At 52.1% G+C, this 21380-nt stretch overlaps 2 protein-coding genes across 3 annotated transcripts; both read left to right on the top strand.

Moving 5' to 3' along the window:
• Positions 1 to 3715: 3715 nt before the first annotated feature.
• Positions 3716 to 13101, top strand: Prodh2 (proline dehydrogenase 2). 2 transcript variants are annotated; one of them, XM_076839131.2, is made up of 11 exons: positions 3716 to 3731; positions 4329 to 4591; positions 4665 to 4861; positions 4946 to 5084; positions 5167 to 5253; positions 9619 to 9699; positions 9778 to 9933; positions 10009 to 10175; positions 10719 to 10829; positions 11686 to 11771; positions 12917 to 13101. In XM_076839131.2, the coding sequence occupies exons 2-11, from the start codon at positions 4418 to 4420 to the stop codon at positions 13099 to 13101; spliced, it is 1383 nt and encodes a 460-aa protein (XP_076695246.1). In that variant the 5' UTR covers positions 3716 to 3731; positions 4329 to 4417. The 2 variants fall into 2 exon arrangements, with proteins under 2 accessions (XP_076695246.1, XP_076695245.1); XM_076839130.2 differs by lacking the exons at positions 3716 to 3731; positions 9778 to 9933 and having other exon boundaries at positions 4418 to 4591.
• Positions 13102 to 15011: 1910 nt separating this feature from the next.
• Positions 15012 to 21349, top strand: LOC143383195 (inactive serine/threonine-protein kinase TEX14-like). Its single transcript, XM_076837542.1, has 15 exons — positions 15012 to 15144; positions 17416 to 17530; positions 17843 to 18008; positions 18086 to 18240; positions 18324 to 18384; positions 18461 to 18585; positions 18696 to 18788; positions 19239 to 19574; positions 19652 to 19803; positions 19883 to 20076; positions 20161 to 20233; positions 20319 to 20395; positions 20483 to 20638; positions 21116 to 21165; positions 21253 to 21349. Exons 1-15 carry the CDS (start codon positions 15012 to 15014, stop codon positions 21347 to 21349), a joined length of 1983 nt encoding a protein of 660 aa, XP_076693657.1.
• Positions 21350 to 21380: the final 31 nt, after the last annotated feature.

Here is a 21380-nt window from a genome sequence, read left to right on the forward strand (position 1 = left end):
GGCTTCTCCTTTACAGCTTCATGCATCACGCTCTCAGCAAAAGCCGACAGACCCTGCTACCCCTTGCCTGGCTTCCCAGGTCTTCCTTTGAATCCTCAGTGAAAGCCTCCATGATCCCCTCATTCCAGCCTCACGTGGATGCTGCCAAGGTCTGCTGCCAGCTCACACATACCTGAGCTCCACAGAATCGTGGCTGCAGCAACCTCTGAGTGCTGATGTAGCTCAGCATGGTTAAAAAAAAAATTTCCTAGGCCCCATGTATGAGCAGGAACCCCCATGATCTCCTTTCAAAAGAATTTTCTCTTTTGTACCCTGGAGCCTGTAGTAGATGTGCTCTTGCAAATTCCTGAGATGCCCCCAAGTCAACTTTCCTATTGTCCCTGTGAGAAGTACTCAGCATCTCTTTAGGGACTCTAATCTCTTCAATAAGCACAACTTCCTTGGTCCCAGTTTTACAAGCATTTTTTTCTGGCCAATTTGCAAGTTTTAAAAATCCTTTACCTCTGTTTTTTACTCCTTATTCTCACAGTAATCCTGGCCAAAAGCTGCCAGCCACATCCCTGCCACTGACTAAATGCTGTCCTGCCTTGGAATTTCCTCTGCCAGATTAATTAGACCATCACCTCTAAATGCAGCCTCACACACAGTCTCAGGACATGGGCAAAAAGTAGCCAAGTCCTTTGCCAGAACATAGCGTGGGTGGCCTCTAGTCCAATTCCCAACAGAGTCCTCATTTCCCCCTGAGACCTCAGGAGCATTCCATTCTGGTCATTTGAGCTCCCCCAGAATCACCCATTAAGCTCCACTTAAACATTCTAAAGCTTTTCCAGCTTGCATCTCCCAAGGTTTGAAAGCTCCCACAGACTGGCTCCAAAGACTTCTGAACCCCACATGGTCAGAGGTTAGTGACAGCACCACCCCACTCCCCAGTGCCAATTTCTGCTTGAGTCAGCTTTGGTTCTCTGTGACCAAAAGACCTGAGAAGAACAACTTAGAGGAGGAAAAGTTTATTTAGGGCTCCAAGTTTCCAAGGTTTCAGTCCATAGATGACGGACTCCATTGCTCTGGTCCCAAGGTGAGGCAGCGCATGATGGGAAAGGACATGAGTGGCCTTTCCCAGCCACTCATGCCAGCTCCCGGTGGGGTCAGGAAACAGAGAGAGGAAGGAAGAGGCCGTAGGGAAATTGTACCCTTCCAGAGCAGCTTCTGGTGACCCTCCCCCTTCAGCCATGCCCCACCTGCCCCGAGGTACTGTCCAGTCTATTCAAATGAGGAGGGTCTGACTAGGTTACCGCTCTCATGATGGAACCACCTCACCTCTGAACATTCCTGGACTAACAGGAATTTGGGGGAGACACCTCTATCCGCACCACAACACTACTTCATATCTTTGATTTATTCAATAGTTACTCAGCACTAATATGTGCTGCCCATAATTGGGGGCTGCAGCCTCTTAGGAACAAATAAGAATGACAGGGAAGGAAGGAAGGAAGGAAGGAAGGAAGGAAGGAAGGAAGGAAGGAAGGAAGGAAAGGAGGGAGAGAAGGTAGTTTAGAGATTGCAAGAGGAAATGGGGGGGTCAGAAGCAGGAGTCCGATTCTCATATTTGGCCAGAGCCTCTGTGCTTGATTCCCTAGAACATGGGGCTCCCATGGGAATGTCTTCAGATGAGGGGACAGTGTCCCTTAGATGCCACACTAGACCAAAGTCTCCATCCCCGTTGCCTTGGGACTTGGGGTTCCCATGAGGAATTTTAGGTTACTCCCACCCACGTTGCCTCCTGTGTACCTGTCCTCTCCTTTGTCACCTTCCTGGGCCAGCCCCACACTGGCCCATTCTGATCTGCCTCACCTTCCTCCTGTGCTGCCAGCGTCTATCTCGTCTGTCTCTCTCTGATCCACTCTATTCTTGGTAGCCAGGGGTAATCTTCCTAATGCCTAAATCCGCGACTTCCTGTCCAGAATCCTCCATGGCTCCCTGGCCTCATCAAAGTAAAGTCAACACTTCATAATGAATCTTTAAGGACCCCCATAATCCAGCCCAGGAGACTCTTTTGCTTCTGGCTTCTCTCCTCTCCCTGTGTTTCCCTAATCCCTTCCGAAGCTGCCCAGCCCTCCAGTGAGTGTGTTGGGGGCTTTGAACTAGCAGCTCACACTGTCCCTTTCTCTCCTGTTGAGTTGGTGCCAGCAGAGGCCTTGGAAGGCTGGTCTGGAGGGTCATTTAATAACCTGGTCGTTAAGAGGTCTGGCACGAGGACCCTGGAGGCAACCTAGTGGTCACCAGTGAAAACCGGCTTAGCAAATTATGGCTGTAGACCAAAACTGGCTTACGGGCATTATAGAGGATGAGGGGACACATCACATGATGTCATAAGGACATAATCAGGTAAATCCAATATGTGGGGCATTCTACAACTTGCATGGGAGCTTTTAAAAAGCAAATATTATTTTTTTAAATGTCAGGAAAACTGTACCCCACCCCAACCCCCCTGCAAAGATAAACTAAAGAAACATGACCAAATGCAAAACATGAACCTGAATTGACTAGTTAAAAAAAAAAATCCTGAGGGCATAGCTGAGTGGTAGAGCACCTGCCTGGCATGCGCAAAGCCCTGGGTTCAATCCCCAGCACAAAATAATAAATTATTTAATTTAATTTCTTCATTTATTTATATTTTGGTACCAGGGATTGAATCCAGGGCACTTTACTACCAAGGCACATCCCCAGCCCTTTTTAAAATATATTTTATTTTAGATACAGGGTCTTACTAAGTTGCTTAAGGTCTCGCTAAGCGGCTGAGGCTGGCTTTGAACTTGTGATCCTCCTGCCTCAGCCTCCTGAGCAGCTGGGATTACAGACATGTACCACCACGCCTGGCTAATTAGTTAGTTTTAAACAGCCATTTTTAGAGGCAATTGGGGACATTTTTACCATGGGTAAGATATTAGGTGCTAAGGAATTATTGATATTTTCTTATAAGTGAGACTCACATTGTGGGTACGTAGGAGAACATACTCATTCTTTAGACCCGTATGTTGAGTATTCTGGCCTCTCTGAATTCTATGAGACCTTATAGAGAATCACTGAACCCGAGGTGGTCTTGGGGGAATCCCCAAACACAGAGGTGATTATGACACATACCTCCTCAGAGAGACAGATGTCAATGAGATTGTGCATACACAGCCCTTTATGATTACAGCCAGTATTTACAGAACACGTTATATACCATTAATTATGTATGTCTGTTAACTGGATTCTCAAAACAACTCTGGGAGACTGATACTATGGCAAATGAATTTTTAATTTTAATTTTTTTTTAAATTTTTGGTTGTAGATGGACACATTTATTTTATTTATTTTTACGTGATGCTGAGGATTGAACCCGTGCTTCACACATGCCATAGTACCAGCAGAGCCCGCGCCAGCTCCGCTGTGCCCTTGAGTTGAAAGACTTCGCCATCGAAGTTCAGGGGCTGCCAGCCCCAGAGGAGGGCCCAACCTGCAAGTAGAGCATCCGACCGCAGAGCATCATGCCACTCCATACCAGGGAAAGGGGCTTTGATGGTGGCAGATGCACACTGACGGCCCCTTGCCCAGCCAGGGGGCAGTGACTGACTAACTGGGCAAATCTTTGAAAGCAGAGAAAGTAAAACTATAATAATGTGTTAGAGGCACACACATGGGGGGTCAGACAAAAGAGTAAGAAAAACAAGGAAATGATTAACACAAAAGTCAGGGAGATGGCTGACTTCTGTTACTCAACATCGTGTTTGTGAAATTTGACCATGTGGTTGTATATATCAGCAGTTTGTTCTTTTTATTTGCTGTATAGTATTCCCTCGTATGACTAAGTTGCAATGTATTTATTTATTCTTCTTTGATAAAAACTTGGGTGGTTCCCATCTAGGGCCATTATAAACATTTTTGTACATTTTTCCTGATGCCAATGTTCAAGTTCTGTAGGATATATACTTAGCATGGAACAGTTGGGTTATAGATCATGTGTATTTTAAATTTTATTCAATAACACTACACTGCTCATTAAATATGAAACAATTGCAACAAGAGAGCTTAGGCGACTTTCCCAAGATGGAAAAGCCAAACTGCCTTGAATCCAGAGTTCCTGCTCCCCAGACCGTGGGTCCACCCAGCAGCCCCAGGCATGTGGTGCACATCTCGCAAGAGTGCACTGTGACACTGAAGGTGGCGGGAGGCTGAAACTGGGGGTTTCCTTTCCTGTTACTGTTACTCCGAACTCTGTCCCCATTGGTTAATAATTTACTGCCCCCAAAGAGCTTTCGATCTTAAAGATTTGCCCAGTTAATCAGTCACTGCCCCCTGGCTGGGCAAGGGGCAGTCAGTGCATCTGCCACCATCAAAGCCCCTTTCCTTGGCGTGGAGTGGCAAGGGACTCAGGATGCTCCGGACCCGTCGGGTGCTCTACTCGCAGGCTGGGCCCTCCTCTGGGGACTGGCAGCCCCTGAACTTTGATGGCGAGGCCTTCCACCTCAAGGGCACAGGGGAGCTGGCGCGGGCTCTGCTGGTGCTACGGCTGTGTGCCTGGCCCCCTCTGGTCACCCACGGGCTGGCGGTGAGCTGTGACCCTCAGCATGGGCCTGGAAGCTCCCAGGACTGGCTCTGAGCCCTTGTTCCCTGTCACCCAGCTCCAGGCCTGGTCTCAGCGACTCCTGGGCTCGCGGCTCTCGGGTGCCCTTCTCCGGGCATCTGTCTACGGGCAGTTTGTGGCTGGAGAGACACAAGAGGAGGTGGAGGGCTGTGTCCGGCAGCTCCAGGCCCTGGGCCTCCGGCCCCTGCTGGCGGTGCCCACTGAGGAGGAGCCAGACTCGGCTGCCCAGACGGGGTGAGTAGGGGCCAGGGCCAGGGAGGCTGGGGCGATGGCAGGAGGAGGCTGACCACCGGACCCTGTCCTCTGCTGGCCGGGCAGTGAGGCCTGGTATGAGGGCAACCTGGATGCCATGCTGCGGTGTGTGGACCTGTCACGAGGCCTCCCGGAGAGCCCCGACCTGGCTGGGAAGACCCTCATGCAGCTGAAGGTGACAGCGCTGGCCAGCACTCGGCTCTGTGTAAGGGACAAGTAAGATTATGGGGGTGGCGGAGGGGCTGCCCACCACGTCCCCTCACCCCACACCTGCCACCCCATTTCAGAAGGACCTGACCTCATGGATCATAAAGCCAGGGGTCTCCTCAGAGCTGAGCCCGGAAAGGCTAGCAGAAGCCATGGACTCTGGACAGGTAAGGACTTCAGGGGGGCAGTGCCCGGGAGCAGAGTCCCCCAGACTAGACGTAGCAGGCAAGTTGAGAGAAACGGCGAGTTTAGCTGCAGATGATGCACAGGCGACATGATCCCATAAGATTATAACGCATCTGAATATTTTCTGTTATTGCCTAGTGAGATCATAGTTCTTATAACGTTATATCATGATGTCATCACTTATGTATTGGTGGTAATGTTGGTGGAAACAAACCTACTGCGCTACCAGTCGGAGACAAGTATAGTACACCTGGGTGCAATGACACATACCTGTGATCCTCCTAAAAACTGGTTGACGGTGCAGCAGTGCACTGTGTCATGCAGGCAGCAGCTTCATAGATCTTGTGTTTGCCAAATCTCTTGCATTGAGAGGCCACGGCTTGCCGGGCTTGATGTTGCATGCCTGTAAACCCAGGAGGCTGAGGCAAGAGGATTGCGAGTTCAAAGCCAGCCTCAGTAAAAGCGAGGCACTAAGCAACACAGTGAGACTGTCTCTAAATAAACATGCAAAATAGGGCTGGGGATGTGGCTCAGTGGTTGAGTGCCCCTGAGTTCAACCTATGGTGCCCCCCCTCAGCTGATGACTGAGCTCTAGGTGTGTGGAAGCACACTCCATGAGGTTCACACGGTGGCTCATTTATCAGAGTCGGTCCACATGTGTAAGTGGCAAAGGCTGCACCATATTTAACTGCCACTTCTTCCTAGGCTTAGAACGATCAGGATGAATGTGGCTACAGCCCTGGCACATGGTGAACGTGGGTGGCATATGAGTCCTCTGGGGTTCTCAGGGAGGAGCTCGGGGGCTGAGCGCTCCCAAAGGAGGGCTGGACAGCAGCTCTTTCTCCCCAGATGACAGTATATCAATATTTTATCAGTCAACACAGCTGAACCAATGGGTGCTGGCTGTTCCTTATTCCTCTTTGTATCCATATCCTGTGTCTCCCCTCCTCGCCGTGGCCAGCCACTCCATCTTGGGTAGCGTGTATCTTTTTATTATGGTGATTCGTTTCCAGAAAGAGTATTTTGGGTGATACTTCCAATACACACACACACACACACACACACACACACACACACACACACAGGATTAAACTCAGGGGCACTCAACCACTGAGCCGCATCCCTGGCCCTTTTTAATTTTTTATTTAGAGACAGGTTCTCACTAAGTTGCTGAGGCTGGCTTTGAACTCATGATCCTCCTGCCTCAGCCTCCTGAGCCGCTGGGATTACATAGGCATGAGACACTGCGCCTAGCTTCCCCCAATATTTTATCATGAATATTTTCAAACATAGAACAGGAAAAATAATAAAAAATATAACAGCTGTAAACCTACCACCTTCAACTGTATAGTCATCTCTTAGTACGTATGGAGGACAGGTTCCAGGACCACCTAGGGTGCCGAAATCCTAAGATGCTCAAGTCTCTACATAAAATGGCATAGTATTTACATATAACCTATGCACATCCCCTGTACACATTAAATCATCTCTGGATTACTTATAACACTTAATGCAAATGTAAATATACTATCTTGTCTAGGGAATCATGGCAGGAAAAAAAACTCTTACATGATCAGTACAGATGTAATTTTTCTCATTATTTTTACTTGCTATTGGTTGAATCCATGAAAACAGAACCCACCAATCTGAAGAGTCCACTATACTTCCTTTAATTCATATCTATCCCTCTATCCACCTTCAAGCCATCTTATTTTGTGATGTATTTCTTTCTTTTTTCTTTTTTTGGTACCAGGGATTGAACCACTGAGCCACATCCCCAGCCCTACTTTGTATTTTACTTAGAGACAGGGTCTCACCGAGTTGCTTAGCGCCTCACTTTTGCTGATATTGGCCTTGAACTCACAATCCTCTAGCCTCAGCCTCCCGAGCTGCTGGGTTTACAGGTGTGTACCACCATGCCTGGCTCTGCCTGTTTCTTAAATATGAAGGTTCCCCAGGCTTAGGTCCTTGCCCCACCTCTCCCCCACCACAGCAGCCTCAGTTTCCCTACTCTGCACTAGTGATGCCCATATTTCTGTCTCAGCCCCAGACCTTCCCCCTAGCTTCATGGATACCTCCCCTGGAACATGGATCTCACACTGGCCTCGGTGTCTCCCCAAACTGTCCCTCCTTCCTGTTCCTCTCTTCCCCCATCTCGACTCTATTCCCCTGCCTAGGCCTCCATATCCACTGTCACTGCCATTTCTCCAGCCCCTGGCATCTAGACAAGATATGATTAATACACATCAAACAAATGAATAGTGGAGAACTTATTTATCACTCACACTATGCCACATACTGTCGGGCTTCACATACGTTCAAATATATTTTCTGCCATGAGTTTAGACAATGATCTTAGGAACCCAGGCTTTGGAGGAGGCTGAGGTTCAGATCCCAAGTGTGTTCCGACTAGCTGTGTGACTTTGGACAAGTGACTTTGCCTCTCAGTGCCTCAGTTTCTCCATCCACAAAATGGGGACGATGACAGTCCCTCCCTCAGAGGACCGCAAACCAGTTAAACACCTGGCCAGTGCCTGGAGGGGCGGGCTGCCTGGAGTCGGGCCCTACGAGGAGGGGTGTTAAGGAGAGGAAGCCCTGGAAGCTGCTAACTCTCCCAAACCCCCGAGACCAAGCTCCAGGCTGGGAGAGGGGCAGGTGTCCCCAGCTCTTCCTTCTTCCTGAAGAACCCTCTCTGCCAAGATGGGAAGATCGTAGTGTCCAGAATAACGTGTCCCCAGTGAGGGTCGGTCAGCAGCCTCAGGCTATGTTGTCCCGGGGGACTCCGTGGATATAATAAGGGATTGAGTCCCACCTGGGCCTCGTTCTTTACCTTCCCAATTTCTTTGAACTCAGAGTCCCTTGACACCCCAACAGTTCCCATTTACCCTTTTGAGTCCCCACAAAAAGACTGTGAGTTTGGGACAATTATTGCTACCATGTTACAAATGCATTTGTTCCCAACATGTTTAATCTGGGGTATGTGTGCCCTTGAGGGGTATACTGGGGCACTGGACCCTCCTGTCTCTCTATTTGCTTTCTGGCTGCACGAGATGAGCGGTTTCCTCCTCTATGAAGTCCCCACCTTGATGAGTTGCCTTGCCACAGGCCCCTAGGGCCAAGTGGCCATGAACCAAAACCTCTGAAACTGTGAGCTAAAATAGACCTTGCCTCCTTTTAAGTGTTTACCTCGGGTATTTTGTCACAGGGACGGAAACTGACTAACACAGTGACCAAGACAACTAAGTTCCTGCCCTGGTGTCACTTACTTGCTAGCCAGGGACAGGAGACCCTCGATCATTAAAACCCAAGTCAGAATGGGACAAGTATAAATGAGCATTGCGGGGAAAATGAGGCAGAGGAACAGGAAAGGCAGGTCCTGGAGAGAACAGCAAACTAACAAAGATGGGGGGGAGGGAGAGGAGGGAGCCAGGCAAGTGGACATCATCTAAGTAACAAGATCAAGGACCCTCAGGTGGGAAGGTAGCTGGCACATTCAAAGGGTGACCAAGAGGCCAGTGTAGAGGGCAGAGCAAGGAGGAACGTGGAGCAGAGAAATCACAAAGGACCAGACCAGGAGAAGCCTTTGGGGGCTACAGTGGGGCCCTTGGCATTGGATGAGGAAATGAGGTCCCAAGAGACCACTTTGAGGTAGCATGGAAGTCTCTGTGAGCCAGCTACTGGGCTCAGCACCTTCCATGTCATCCTGAGTCTCTGCACCTCTCCAAGCTTCAATCTCCTCACCAGAAATTGGAACTTGAATAACATTAATATCTGTCTGTTAGGATCATTGTGAAGATTAAAATTGATCGTATATAAAGTCTTCTACTCATTCTAGTAATAACAGACAGTGCGTGCTTATTATGTGTGACACTGTCTTGTCCTGATGACATCCAGGAGCATTTCACATATTAACCCATCTTCTGCACACAACAACCCCAGCAGGAAGGAACTATTATCATCTTCAGTTTACAGAGGAAGGAACTGAGGCCCAGAGAGGTTATATGACTTGCTCAAGACCTCACAGTAGGGCTGGGGATATAGCTCAGTTGGTAGAGTGCTTGCCTCACATGCACAAGGCCCTGGGTTCAATCCCCAACACCCCCCACACACACACACACAACATTACACACTAAGTGGTAGAGCCAGGATTCAAACCCAGAGTTTGATCTCCGAACCTTTGCATTACATCTATCTCAATAAACAGTGTCTATTGGATATGATTATTTTTTCTACTTCTAACAATTTCTAAAATTTTTTCCCCTTCTTGATGATGGGGGAGAGGAGACATAGGCCCTGGAAGCATCCAGCAATCCTGAGCCCCTCTCTGCTCCCCTCTGCCCTCCCAGAACCTCCAGGTGTCCTGCCTCAACACTGAGCAGAACCAGCATCTCCAGGCCTCCCTGAGCCGCTTGAACCGGGTGGCACAGGTAACGCCAGCTGCAGTCTTGCTCTGTGCCCCTGCGGGACATCCCTGGGATCCTCACCAGGGTCTCTTTTCCCCTCAGTATGCCCGGGCCCAGCAGGTGAGGCTCCTGGTGGACGCGGAGTACACCTTCATCAACCCCGCGCTCTCTCTGCTGGTCGCTGCCCTGGCTGTGCGCTGGAACGGCCCCCGGGAAGGTGGGCCCTGGGTGTGGAACACGTACCAGGCCTATCTGAAGGTGGGTGATGCCCTCTGGAGGCCGTGGGTGGGGGCCCAGCACCTGCCCCACCTCCACCAGCCCTGTGCCCTGTAGGATACACACGAACGGCTGCGGCGTGATGCCGAGGCGGCACACAGGGCAGGCCTGGCCTTTGGAGTGAAGTTGGTCCGAGGTGCCTATCTGGAAAAGGAGAGAAAAGTGTCCCAGCTCCAGGGGACAGAAGATCTCACTCAGCCTGACTATGAGGCCACCAGTCGGAGGTAGGGCTGGGCTAGGCAGTCTTGGGAGCAATAATAACACGTGACCTTGAATTCATCAGAGTTCACTGCCAGCCAGCATCCTGTATCTGCCTACACGGGACTTCCCCTCCCTGGTCCAGGACACGGCTCACCTGAATGGTCGCCTCCTCCTTGGGCTCCCTGCTCCTCCCTTTGTCCCCTAACCATCACCCCATGCTCCTCGAGGTGCCCTAGTTCATACAGCCAGTTCCCTGTGGGTTGTTGCCAATCATGTTCTGTAGACGGTGGTGCAGGGACCACCCTTGGGTGCTAGCATCCCGTGCTGGCAGCGTTCCCCTGGTTGTGAGTCTGCCATTGTGTCAGAGACTGTGCACACACACCCTCACAGCAGCCCTGTCAGTGAGCTCACAAGGCCACAAAAGGAGGAAATGGCTCAGAGAAGGGATGTCCCTTGGAGCTGGGGCAGGTGGGATGAGGGGACTTACGGACTCCAGAGACCCTACCCCAGTCCCTGGGGCCTGACCCTCGCCCACCCGGTGAACCGAATGGGGTATCTCCCTTCAGTTACAGCCGCTGTCTGGAGCTGATGCTGAGCCTCGTGTCCCACCATGGCCCCATGTGCCACCTCATGGTGGCTTCCCACAATGAAGAATCTGTTCGCCAGGCAACTAAGCGGTATGAGGTGGGGGAGTGGGAAACAGGTGCCCACAGGAGGGCCCCCTTCTTTCTTCTCTTTTGCTCACAGGGATGGGCAGAGGGTGATGGGGTTACAGTGCTTTAGAGAGGATATTAAAAAGATTGAACCCCCAGCATGCCCATACATCCTGTGAGCCCTGGATGGACAAGAATTGTCCCTTATTTACCGGGGCGTGGGGAAGTCTGATAGTTCCAGGAAGTGACCAGGACTCACTGGGAGTTCTTTGGGAGACTCATATAGTTATTCATCATTGAGTTTGGAAGTACAATTATTCTTCATTATCCACAGATGATTGGTTTCAGGAACCACCCCCTCGGGCAAAATCCTTGGGACACTCAAGTCCCTTGTCTAAAATGGCATAGTATTTGCATGCACATCTTCTCATGTACTTTAAAAAAAATAGTTGTAGATGGACACAATAACTTGATTGTATTTATTTTTAATGTGGTGCTGAGGATCGTACCCAGTGCCTCACACATGCTGGGCAAGCGCTCTACCACTGAGCTGCAGCCCCAGCCCCTCATATACTTTAAATAATCTCTAGAGTACTTATAATATCTAATAGAACATAAATGCTATGTAAATAGTTGTTACACTGTACTGTTTAGTGAATAATTGCAAGGAAAATGTATGCGTTTGGTGCAGGCACAATTTTAAAATAACATTTTTCATCCTTGGTTGGTTGAATCTGAGGATGCAGAATCCGTAGATATAGCAGGCCAACAGTACTTCAATATTGAATTACCAGAGCAACCTATGGGTGTGCAGTGGCTGACTTGCTGCTCCAGATTCAGTCATTATCTTTCTTGATGGATGATGTGGTCTTTTCTGTAGCATGTGGGAGCTGGGCATTCCTCTGGATGGACCTGTCTGTTTTGGACAACTTCTGGGCATGTGTGACCACGTGTCCCTAGCACTGGGTATGTGAAGGGCCCATCTCCCATTCATACCTGGAGCTACCTGCTGCATGCTTCATTTCCTCCCAGCCAGATCCTTTCTGCTGTCCCCAACTCATCCTGGCCGTGTTCCCATCCAGAGCCCACAGAGTTCCATCCTCCAGCTCCCTCCAGGTAGATGAGTTGTCCCAATATCTGTGGGCCTTGCAGGGCTGGGTCCCTGATCTTTGCTGGTTCTTGATCATGGGGCCACAATTCCTGTCTGCTTTGTGATCTTGACTGTGCTTCTCCCCAGGACCTGAGGCCAGAAGATTTATGTTTCCTTCTGCAAGATGTTCAGGGATACAAAAACATTGTACCCTAAATCACAGCTTGAGGTTTCTTGAGCTATCCAGGGATGCAAATTTGGGCTGCAAATATGAGAGGGAACTAACCCATGACCGTGACCTCTCAAGAGATGGATCTTTTAGTTTTCTTCCCTGTTCTACTTATGGCCATTTCATTTCTTGGGAGTGGGGGAAAGTGGAAGAATTTACTTCTCCTTGATTTTTGTTCTAAGGGTGTAACTTTCTCTGTTTTGCAACTTACTTTTGGAAATTTTTCCTATAATTATTCCTCTACTGAGGCTCACAGCTCAAGTGTACCCTGACATCAGTGAAATCATCAAATAGGAACTCTAGTTTGCATACAAAGCATACGTAGCTTCCTGTACGTCCTTCTTTCTCAGATGTCATTTTCTTTTAATTCTGAATTAGTAAATTCCTTGCTGTCTTAGCAGAATTATTATTTATTATTATTTGGTACTGTGGATTGAATCAAGGGGTTGCTGAGCCACATCCCTAGCTCTTTTTATTTATTTGTTTTTAAATTTCAAGTTGCTTAGGGTCTGGCTAAGTTGCTAAGGCTGGCTTTGAACTTTTGATCTGCCTGATACTCCACTGGGGATTATAGGCGTGAGCCAAGGTGCCCAGCTCTTGGCAGCATTTTAATAATCTTAAAAAGATTCTTTGAAATGTTTACTCCAGAATCAAACTTTTTTTCTCAGTGGGAAATTTTGTCCAACTCATTCAAGTCTGCCATGTTCTTAAAATGGAAATCTCTGTTGAAGGCAGGGCCTGGGCGCCTCTCCCCAAGCCTGAGCCTGTCCCCTGCCAACACTCTCCCTCCAGGGCAGGCTGGATATATGGTGTATAAGTCCATCCCCTACGGCTGCCTGAAGGAGGTGATCCCCTACTTGATTCGCAGGGCCCAGGAGAACCGCAGTGTGCTGCAGGGTGCCCGCAGGGAGCAGGCATTGCTCAGCCGAGAACTGTGGCGGAGGCTGCTGGGGAGAAGCAGAAGGCTACCCCATTAGCACCCCCAAGGGTTGTGTGTTCAATAAAGATTCTGAGCTACTGCCCAGGCTGCTGTCCTGCACTGATGCTGGTTTTTTTGTGAGACTGAGACACTGACCATGAAAGGTTGGGCCAAGGTCACATGGCCAGGGACGAACAAAGCACTTTCCCAGTTAATAAACACTGGGCTCCTTTTGAGCTGGGTTCTGAGGTGAGTAAGGCTGGTGATATAACAGTGACAAAGACAATCCTGGGCCCTGCATCACAGGGCCAGGAGGTGTAGACAGACCCACCTTAGACAGTGATAACCCAGAGTGCTCAGGGCTATGTTGGGGTAGCATGGCGCTGTGGGAAGCCAGAGGAGGCACCTGACCCAAGCTGAGGATGATCAAGAGACCATCCCCCAAAATTCATAAGAATCATCAAGAAGATTGAGAGGAGCATTCAAAGCAAGGACATGTGCATAAACACAAGTGTGGCATGGATTGGGGGGTGGGGAGGCAAGGATAGAGGGGTGGGATAATACCTCTCACAGGCCAGACTGTAGAGCTTGGCCTCAATCCTGGGGGAACTGGGGAATCAGAAGGGGTTCAGACAGGAGAGAAACAGGGTCCGTTTGGGCTGTAGGAGACCCCCCTGGCTTCCATGTGGAGGGTGGACTAGAAAGTGATATCAGGCTGGGAGCCTGAGAGGCTGGAGCAGGGCAGGGAGGGGAGGAGGAGACAGGTCATGGGACACGAGGCTGAGGGCCAAATGGGAAGGAGATGGCCACGGCGAAGTCCAGGGCTCTGACTTGGAAAAGGGGGTCAGTGGGGCCAACCCTGAGATGGGAATACAGGAGAAAACAGTTTGGGGAGAATTCTGAGGCTACTGTGGGTCCTGAGGTGTGTGATGTCCAAGGGGAGATGCCCTGTGTCTCCCTCAGAAATAGGGTGCAGGGAAAAGGCTAAAGAATCCATGGAGGTGTGTGAGGAGCAGGGCAAGGAATCTACACAGGGTCAGGAAGGGCCTGCTGCCCCCCAAAAGTTCTGCAGTGTAGGCGAGAAGGGAGGAACGTGCAGAGCTCAGATGAAAGCCCTGAGGCAGACATGGCTGTGAGGGCCCTTTTGCGGGGAGGGAAGGTTCTGCGCAAGAGTAACAGGAGCCACTGGTGCACGTGCGCCTAGATTCCCAACCAGACAGCCATCGTGCGCTGCGGTCACGTGGTGGTCACGTGATGTCCACTATAGGGCCCAACGGTAGGTGCAAAGCCACCTGGATTGGGGTCCAGGCCTAGAACTTTTTCAAGCTTCAGGCCCCTCAGTTCTCCCCCAGCCCCTCCCCCAGGCCTCAGACCCCGCCCCAGGCTCCTCCCCCAGGCTTCAGACTCCGCCCAGGCTCCTCCCCCAGGCCTCAGACTCCGCCCCCGGCCCCCTCCCTTCACTAGTCCCTTCCATCAGCCTCCAGGGACCCTCCCCAGCCCAGACGCTGCTGCAGCCTGCTGCAGCTTGGCCACTGTTCCCATTCCTCCTCCCGCCGCACTCAGGCGCCACCTGGCCCTCCTCAGGCCCCACCTGGCCCTCGCCCCGGGCGGGTAGACCACTCCGCCTCTTCCTCCACCGCTGGCCTCTTCCTCCAACCAGCAACGTCCAGAGCCGACTCCTAAGCCCTCTGACGCTCTTCCAGACTCTGTCACCTTTGCCACGCCCTTCCCCAGCTCCTCTCCCAGCCCTTATGCTGCCCTCGGGCTTCGAGCTCAGGCTCCCTCACAGCTGACCTTCTGTTATGGACCACGCCTCCACCCCTATCAAACCCCCCAAGTCCCCTTCCCACCCGGCCAGTTCTGACTTTATTGCTTTATTGCCCCCAGAGGTGCAGTCCTTCACCTCCTTCTGCCCTCATGAGACCCCCTAGCTGACCCCCGCCCAGGACCTGAGTCCACAGCCCACAGATGCCCTCGCTGCCCTCACGCTTCCCAGTAGAACTGGGCTCCGTGCGGGATCCAGATGCCCAGGTGGGCCGTCTGCATCGTCTGGCCGTGGCCGGGGGCCCAAGCTGGGGTCTGGCCAGGCTCCTGCGGAGAGGTGAGGACCTGGCTCCTGGGAGGCCTGCGGGACAGGACCAAGGGGCGTGGGGTGGGGTGGAAGGGTGTGGAAGGTACAGCTTCAGTTGGCCAGTGAACAGCTGTATACACGGGCATCTACTGTGCGCCAGACTCAGAAGTCCGAGATGGGGATTTTAGGGTGAGTCTAACTTCTGAATCATTGAGAATGAAATCTGATAGTGGCGGTATAAGAGGAATGAGGATGAGACACATTGGACAAGTGGCTTTTCAGATGGAGTGAAACTTTAATCCTGCGGTATAGGAGCCAATCATTCAAGAGAGAGACCGACAGACAGACAGACAGACCTCGACCCCCTTGGAAGCTGAATGGCCTATGCAAAGGCACTGAAATCAAAGCAAACAGGGCGTGTGTGTGCATGGGCTCTGGTAGAGGACTCAGGTCCAGATAGTAAAGGGCTTCAGAATGTGTGTGAATTTTGTTGGATTTTGTTCTCAGTGGGATGGAAAACCATTGGAATTGTGAGCAGGCAATTAATGAGCATTAACAATTTACAATTTCTGTTTTCATTGATTTTTGTTAAGCTGATTCTATATCTGGCCTATTTCTGAACTTGCTTAGTTGTTGTATTGTTGATTCTTTTATTTTTCTTAATTTTTATTTTTAAATGTTTATGATTTGTTGTCTGAAAATGGTTAAGGTTTGATCTCTGCCCCTCAATATGTGAACTCTAAATTTCTTCTCTTGAATATTAGCCAGAACTCCCAAACCATGTTGTTGGCAGACATAGTTTTCCTTCTTCTTTTTTCCTCCTTTTAATTAGTGCATTATAGTTATACATAATAGGAGGGTTCATTTTGTCAGAATCATACATGCATGGAATTTGATTTACTCTATTTCAGTTTCTGGTCCCCCGCCTTTTCCTTCCCTTCTTTATCCTTGTTCTTGATATTAAAGGGATTGAGTCTCTGTTTCTGTTTTATCATGCTTGCTATGGCTTACAATTCTTATCAAGTAAGGGAGTTCCCGTCTGTTTTCTGAGGTTCTCTTCCTCCAATTATAAGTTGATATTAACTTATATCAAGTACTTTTTTATCTACTTAAGTATGTGATGTTTGTCCTTTAATCCATTAATGCATTTTATTACATGGATAGCTATTCTTGTGTTGAATAATCCTTGCTCTCTAGAGATAAAGCAATTTTATTTTATTTAGTGTTTTTGCATACATGATTACAAGCAGAACTGATAATATAATTGTATTTTCTGGTTCTGGAAACTCTCATCTGGTTTGGAATTCAGGTCAGATTGGCCTCTGAAAGTGAGCCTTACCATCCTTTTAATTTTTATTGTTTTGGAACAACTTGTGTAAGATTATCTAGTTCTTAAATGATTTGTATTTAAAGAAGATGCCTTTGTGTTGCATGATGAGTGCAAAAACCAATTAGAAGACCATTGCAAAAGATGGGCTTGAGTAAAACATGGTGCAGTGAATGTGGTATTCAGAGGTTCTGGAAGGTCTACATTTGAGGGGTTTTGAGGTAGAGAGCCTGCCGGGGTGGACCAAGTGCATGATTGATTGCCGAGGACACAGGGGTACAAAGACAAGGACACCATGCATTGGCCCTCCTTGGCGCAGGACCTGGAGAAAGAGGAACTCGGGAATCATGGGGAGGGGCATAGATACAAAGCATGGAGCAGAGGGTGAGTGAATGGGAGGTGGCATCTGCGCAAAGTGATGATGGGGAAGGACATGGGGAAAGGCACAGCATTGATGTGGCAGTGAATAAGAGGTTGCCATCTGGAGTTAGCCTTTAGGTGCAGTGTTCTAATGAGAGATTTCCTAGTAGAATCCAGAAAGTTTGCTTTTCTTGAAGATTGAAGGCTGGACACATGGGACCTGTATATACAATACTGAGTTAGGGCTGGGTGAAGGTTGCCTGTTGCAGACAGTGGGACAATGCACAAGGTTTCGTGATGGTTCCTTCCTCCCAGCCCCATTGTGATCTTGACCCTCTAGAGATATGGATGCTGCACGACAGGCAGATGTTGCCCCTTGTTCTGTGGACCTAATGGTGATTTCCGGTGCACCTTGTTGAGGATTGAGTCCTCAGCAGCTGGTGCATGTATGTGGAGGGGGTTCTGGGACACTGATGGAACCCGGGGTCAGGGGTCACCCAGTCTAGGAGGGACCATGGAGGCTGGGAATTGGCAAGAATGTTTGCCTGAAGGCCCTAGGATCTCTGCCCCAGGAATGCGGGGCAGGGGCAGTCCTAAGTCTTGCTGCCTCTCAGTTGTCCAGGTGGATGGTGAGAACTCTGCTGGGCAGACGGGGCTTTTCCTCTCAGCACTGTTGGGCCACAGCTCTGCCGTGCGGCTTCTCTTGGCCTTTGGCGCCAACCCCAACCAGTGAGTGGACAGGCCAAGATGCCCCCACACTCTCAGGGTCCTGAGCCTGAAAGCCAGGACTCCTCTTCTATCCCTTGGTGATCCCCTGGTCCTCTGGGGTAGCCCTTTCTCATCCCTGCTGTTCCCATGCTCACAGTGGTCCTCCTCTCAGCCCCCCAAAGACCCGATGGCATCCTCAAGTAACCCTTCCCATTCTGGTACCCACTTCCCTTGTTCACAGTGACGCCTCCATCCCCCAGGGCCATCTTCCTGCCACTTTTTGCCCCCGTTCCATCCCTTTCCTAATCCATTCCCACCCTTGTTCTGCCCTAGCCGCTGCCGTGATGGCAGCACACCAGTGCATGCGGGCGCCTTCTCAGGCTGTGGCCTGGTGATGCTGCACCTGCTGCAGGCAGGGGGTGACCTGCGCCTGCATGACCAGCAGGGTCGCACACCACGAGACTGGGCTGAGCATGGGGGTGCCAAACCAAGCTGGGAGGTAAGCAGTGGCGTTGGTGCAGGTGGGAACGTCAGGGCCAGCACTGTACCCAGCCTCACCCACGTGTCCCCAACCAGATGCTGGAGCTGTTGCAGCTGTGTCGTGCCCATATGTCAGCACTACTGCATGGTGCTGACCTGGCACCTACTACTTCCCTGGGCCAACTGCAGGCCAACTCCGGGAATAGCATGTGTGGCTCCCTGTCCTCTCTGTGGCTGGTACAGACAGACAGGTAATGTTCTGCACCCTAGAGAGCTCACCCACCCACCATGCTCAGTTACTCCAGATTCACCCTAAGCCCACCCTTTACTCCAGAACACTGAAGCCAGAGCAGATCAGGAGATCCCCTCAAATCCCAGCTTTGGGGTTTGGCCAGGTAAGTGGGAGGTATTGGGGGAGCGTGGACCACCCTTGTCTTCTTCGTGCCTCATGGTCCTGCTCCCCGTCCCCAGCTGAGCAGCCTGCAGCCACTGGGGCTGGTCACAGGCATACCCCTGGTGGACCCCAAGGAGCTGCTGCCAGCCCAAGGCGAACCTGACCGCACCTACGAGAGCACTTCCCATACCCTCATGGTCAAGTGAGAGCCCCCTCTTGTGTTCTTGCAGTGCCCCCTGCTCCCTGCCCCCCTCACAAGGAAATCCTGCCCCCATGTCTCAGACCTGCCCTCTGCTGCTCCCCATTCTCTAGTCTCCTGTGGAGGAGCCACCCTGTGGCTGTGCGGCGGCTGAAGGTCCCAGGAGCCCACCCTGATGTGCTGCTGGCTGACCTTCAGCACTGCAGGTATCCTGTCCCAGCCTCCCCGCTGCCCAGCCTGCTCCCTGTGTCAGTGTCCACCTGCCCTCCCGACTTTAGCACTCCATAACCCCACGACAGGGGAGTGTGGCGATAGCCATGGTTAGTCTTCCCCTCTGGATGGAACGCAGCATGGAGCCTTTGAGCTGGAGTGATTCCCCTTCCACTGGAAAGTGGATGCCCAGTTCTTTGTGCTGTGTCCCGTGGGCCTCAGAGAGGAGGTGGGCATAGGAAGGGGTAAATGGATGGGGAGTATGGGCTCAGTGCTGGTTCTGCCACCACGGGGCTGTGCGACCAGGGTCTCAGGTTTCCCTCTAGCTGATGGCTGGTGCAGGTGGCCTGCCCCTGGCACAGGGTGGGTAGTGTGTGCTCAGGAACAGAATCCACCCTGTGCAGGTTGGGCCTGCTTGTGAGTGGCCCGCTCTCCTCCCCGCCCAGCACCCTACACCACCCCAACCTGCTGCTGCTGATGGCACTGAGCCCCTCGGTGGACCTGTCGGGGCTGTGCCTCCTCTTTGAGCCCGTGTGGCTGGGCTCCCTGCACGTGGTGCTGCACTCACAGAGACCAAGTGAGGAGGGTCCCCAAACCGTGCCAGGCTTGCTGCCCGGCCACCTGCTGCTGCAGGTGTTGGAGGCCCTGCTGTTCCTGCAGGCCCGCTGGCGGGCCCACGGTGGACTCACCTCCCATGCCGTGCAGCTGGTGCGGCCAGGCCTGGCTAAGGTGGGCAACCTGGAGCATGGGCGCCCACTGCACCAATGCCGGCTGCGACCCAGGTGAGTGCTTTCGCCACCTGCCTGCCCTGTGAGCCTCCCAGTGGCCACTGCCTCATCAGGCCCCTTGGGCTCCACAGGCTGCAGCAGGGCTACCCTTGGGGGAACCAAGGGCTGCCCCCACCCCCTGAACTGTACCCATGGCTGCCACTTGAGCTGATCCACGGTGACATGCCTGCCACCACCTCAGATCTCTACAGTTTCTGCATCCTGGCTCAGGAGGTTTTCACTGGTCAGTGAGTGACCACCCTATACCCTGGCCCATTGAGGCATCCCACCTGGTTGGGTTCCCTGATTGTACTTCCTCATAGGAGAGCTGCCCTGGGCTGGGAGAGAGGGGCCTGAGGTGAAGGCTAAGCTGGAGGCAGGTGAGAGCCCAACTCTGGACCCCATGGTGCCAGCCCCCTACCAGGCCCTGGTTCAGGCTGGGCTGGGCCTAGGGCCTGCTGACCGTTGGGGCAGCTTGCAGAGTACTCGATACCTGCTGCGGGAGGCCATGGCCCAGGTACAGGAAGGTCAGCAGGGGTTGGGGGTAGTCATGGAATCCCAGGCAGGCTTCTGTCCCCCACAACACGCCTCCTTTCCACAGGACTCATCCCCTGATGTCGGTTCCACATTGGAGTGGACCACACTGTCCCCTCTACTGCAGGGTTCCCCACCAGGTTAGAGGGCAAGAAAGGGTGGTGGTGGTGCTGGGCGTAGCTGATCTGTGCCTCCCGGTTACAACCAGTTGCTCTGTCTCCCCAGAGAAACTGTTCTATGAGGTAGCTTCCAGAGTCAAGACCAGACCCAGGCCTGTGCCACCAGGCCCCGTCCCATCCCAGGTAGTGGCCGGGGAATGGAGGTGGGGGACCAAGGCAGGTGTGGGGCACCTGGGTGACCCATGCCCACTGTGCCATTGTTCTCTGCAGGCCCTGGAGACTCCTGAGGCCACAAGCCACAGTAGAGTGCAGAGGAGTGCAACCTTAGACTCCGGCAGCAGCTTGACTCTCAGCAGCAGCCCCAGCTGCAGCCCTAGCCCCAGAGCCAGGGGCCGCCTGCACTGCTGTCTGGAACCTAGCTCCATAGTATGGACACCCCAGAGCCCTTGCTAGCCCAATCCCCTCTGCCCAGTAGCCCCCTGGCCCCCTCTCCTCTGACCAGTGAACCTCCCCACCAGGGACTCTGAACCTGTTACCCCTGACCAACCTGCTTCCCTCAGGGCCCTGCCCTGCCCTCCAGCTTCCAGGAATCGGCCTCCCTGCTGGGGACCCAGAGCTCTGTGGAGCAGTTTGAGAGGAAGTTCTCAGTCAAGATTCAAGCCCTGCAGGGGCTGCTGCAGCACCCACACAGGGTTGCCCCGCTGGACCCCCGGCCCTGTGAGCCCACCCCTGCCTGGTGACCCACAGGGAGGCTTCCACACCTTGGGAGGCTGCTGGCAGGGAAGGCCATGAGGGCAAGCAAAGTGGAGGACCCTGAACCCACCCACCGTGCGCCTTCCGTTCTTCCAGGCCCGCTGGAGCTGCGTGACCCCCAGGGGCAGCTCAAGCCTTTTTCCCCTGCAGGCACCTGGCACTGAACTGATCACAGAAGGGCTCTTCTCCAGCCTGCAGCAGTGAGAAATGGAGCCCCGGTGGGGGGACCCTGGGCTCCTCCCTCATCCCTGAGGTGACCATGGGTCCCCTGCCCCACTGCTCCCCAGGATGGACCTTCTGGAGGAGATCATGGCAGAGCTGCAGAGTGGATGCCAACTAGAAGACAAGCCCAGCCTCAGCCTCACCCCTGGCACAGATTGCTAGGGTGCCAATGTGGGCGCCAATGTCCTCTCCC

The sequence above is a fragment of the Callospermophilus lateralis genome, chromosome 18 (genome assembly GCF_048772815.1).
Source record: "Callospermophilus lateralis isolate mCalLat2 chromosome 18, mCalLat2.hap1, whole genome shotgun sequence".
NCBI lineage: Eukaryota > Metazoa > Chordata > Mammalia > Rodentia > Sciuridae > Callospermophilus > Callospermophilus lateralis.

Bases quoted from the DNA above. Each gene is read 5' to 3' on its own strand.
- Prodh2 (XM_076839131.2), top strand. From the start codon at position 4,418: ATGCTCCGGACCCGTCGGGTGCTCTACTCGCAGGCTGGGCCCTCCTCT. The intron at 4,592-4,664 runs GTGAGCTGTGAC...CCTGTCACCCAG, and splicing joins TGGTCACCCACGGGCTGGCG to CTCCAGGCCTGGTCTCAGCG. The intron at 9,934-10,008 runs GTGGGTGATGCC...TGTGCCCTGTAG, and splicing joins CGTACCAGGCCTATCTGAAG to GATACACACGAACGGCTGCG.
- LOC143383195 (XM_076837542.1), top strand. From the start codon at position 15,012: ATGCCCTCGCTGCCCTCACGCTTCCCAGTAGAACTGGGCTCCGTGCGG. The intron at 15,145-17,415 runs GTGAGGACCTGG...GCTGCCTCTCAG, and splicing joins GGCCAGGCTCCTGCGGAGAG to TTGTCCAGGTGGATGGTGAG. The intron at 19,804-19,882 runs GTCAGTGAGTGA...ACTTCCTCATAG, and splicing joins GGCTCAGGAGGTTTTCACTG to GAGAGCTGCCCTGGGCTGGG.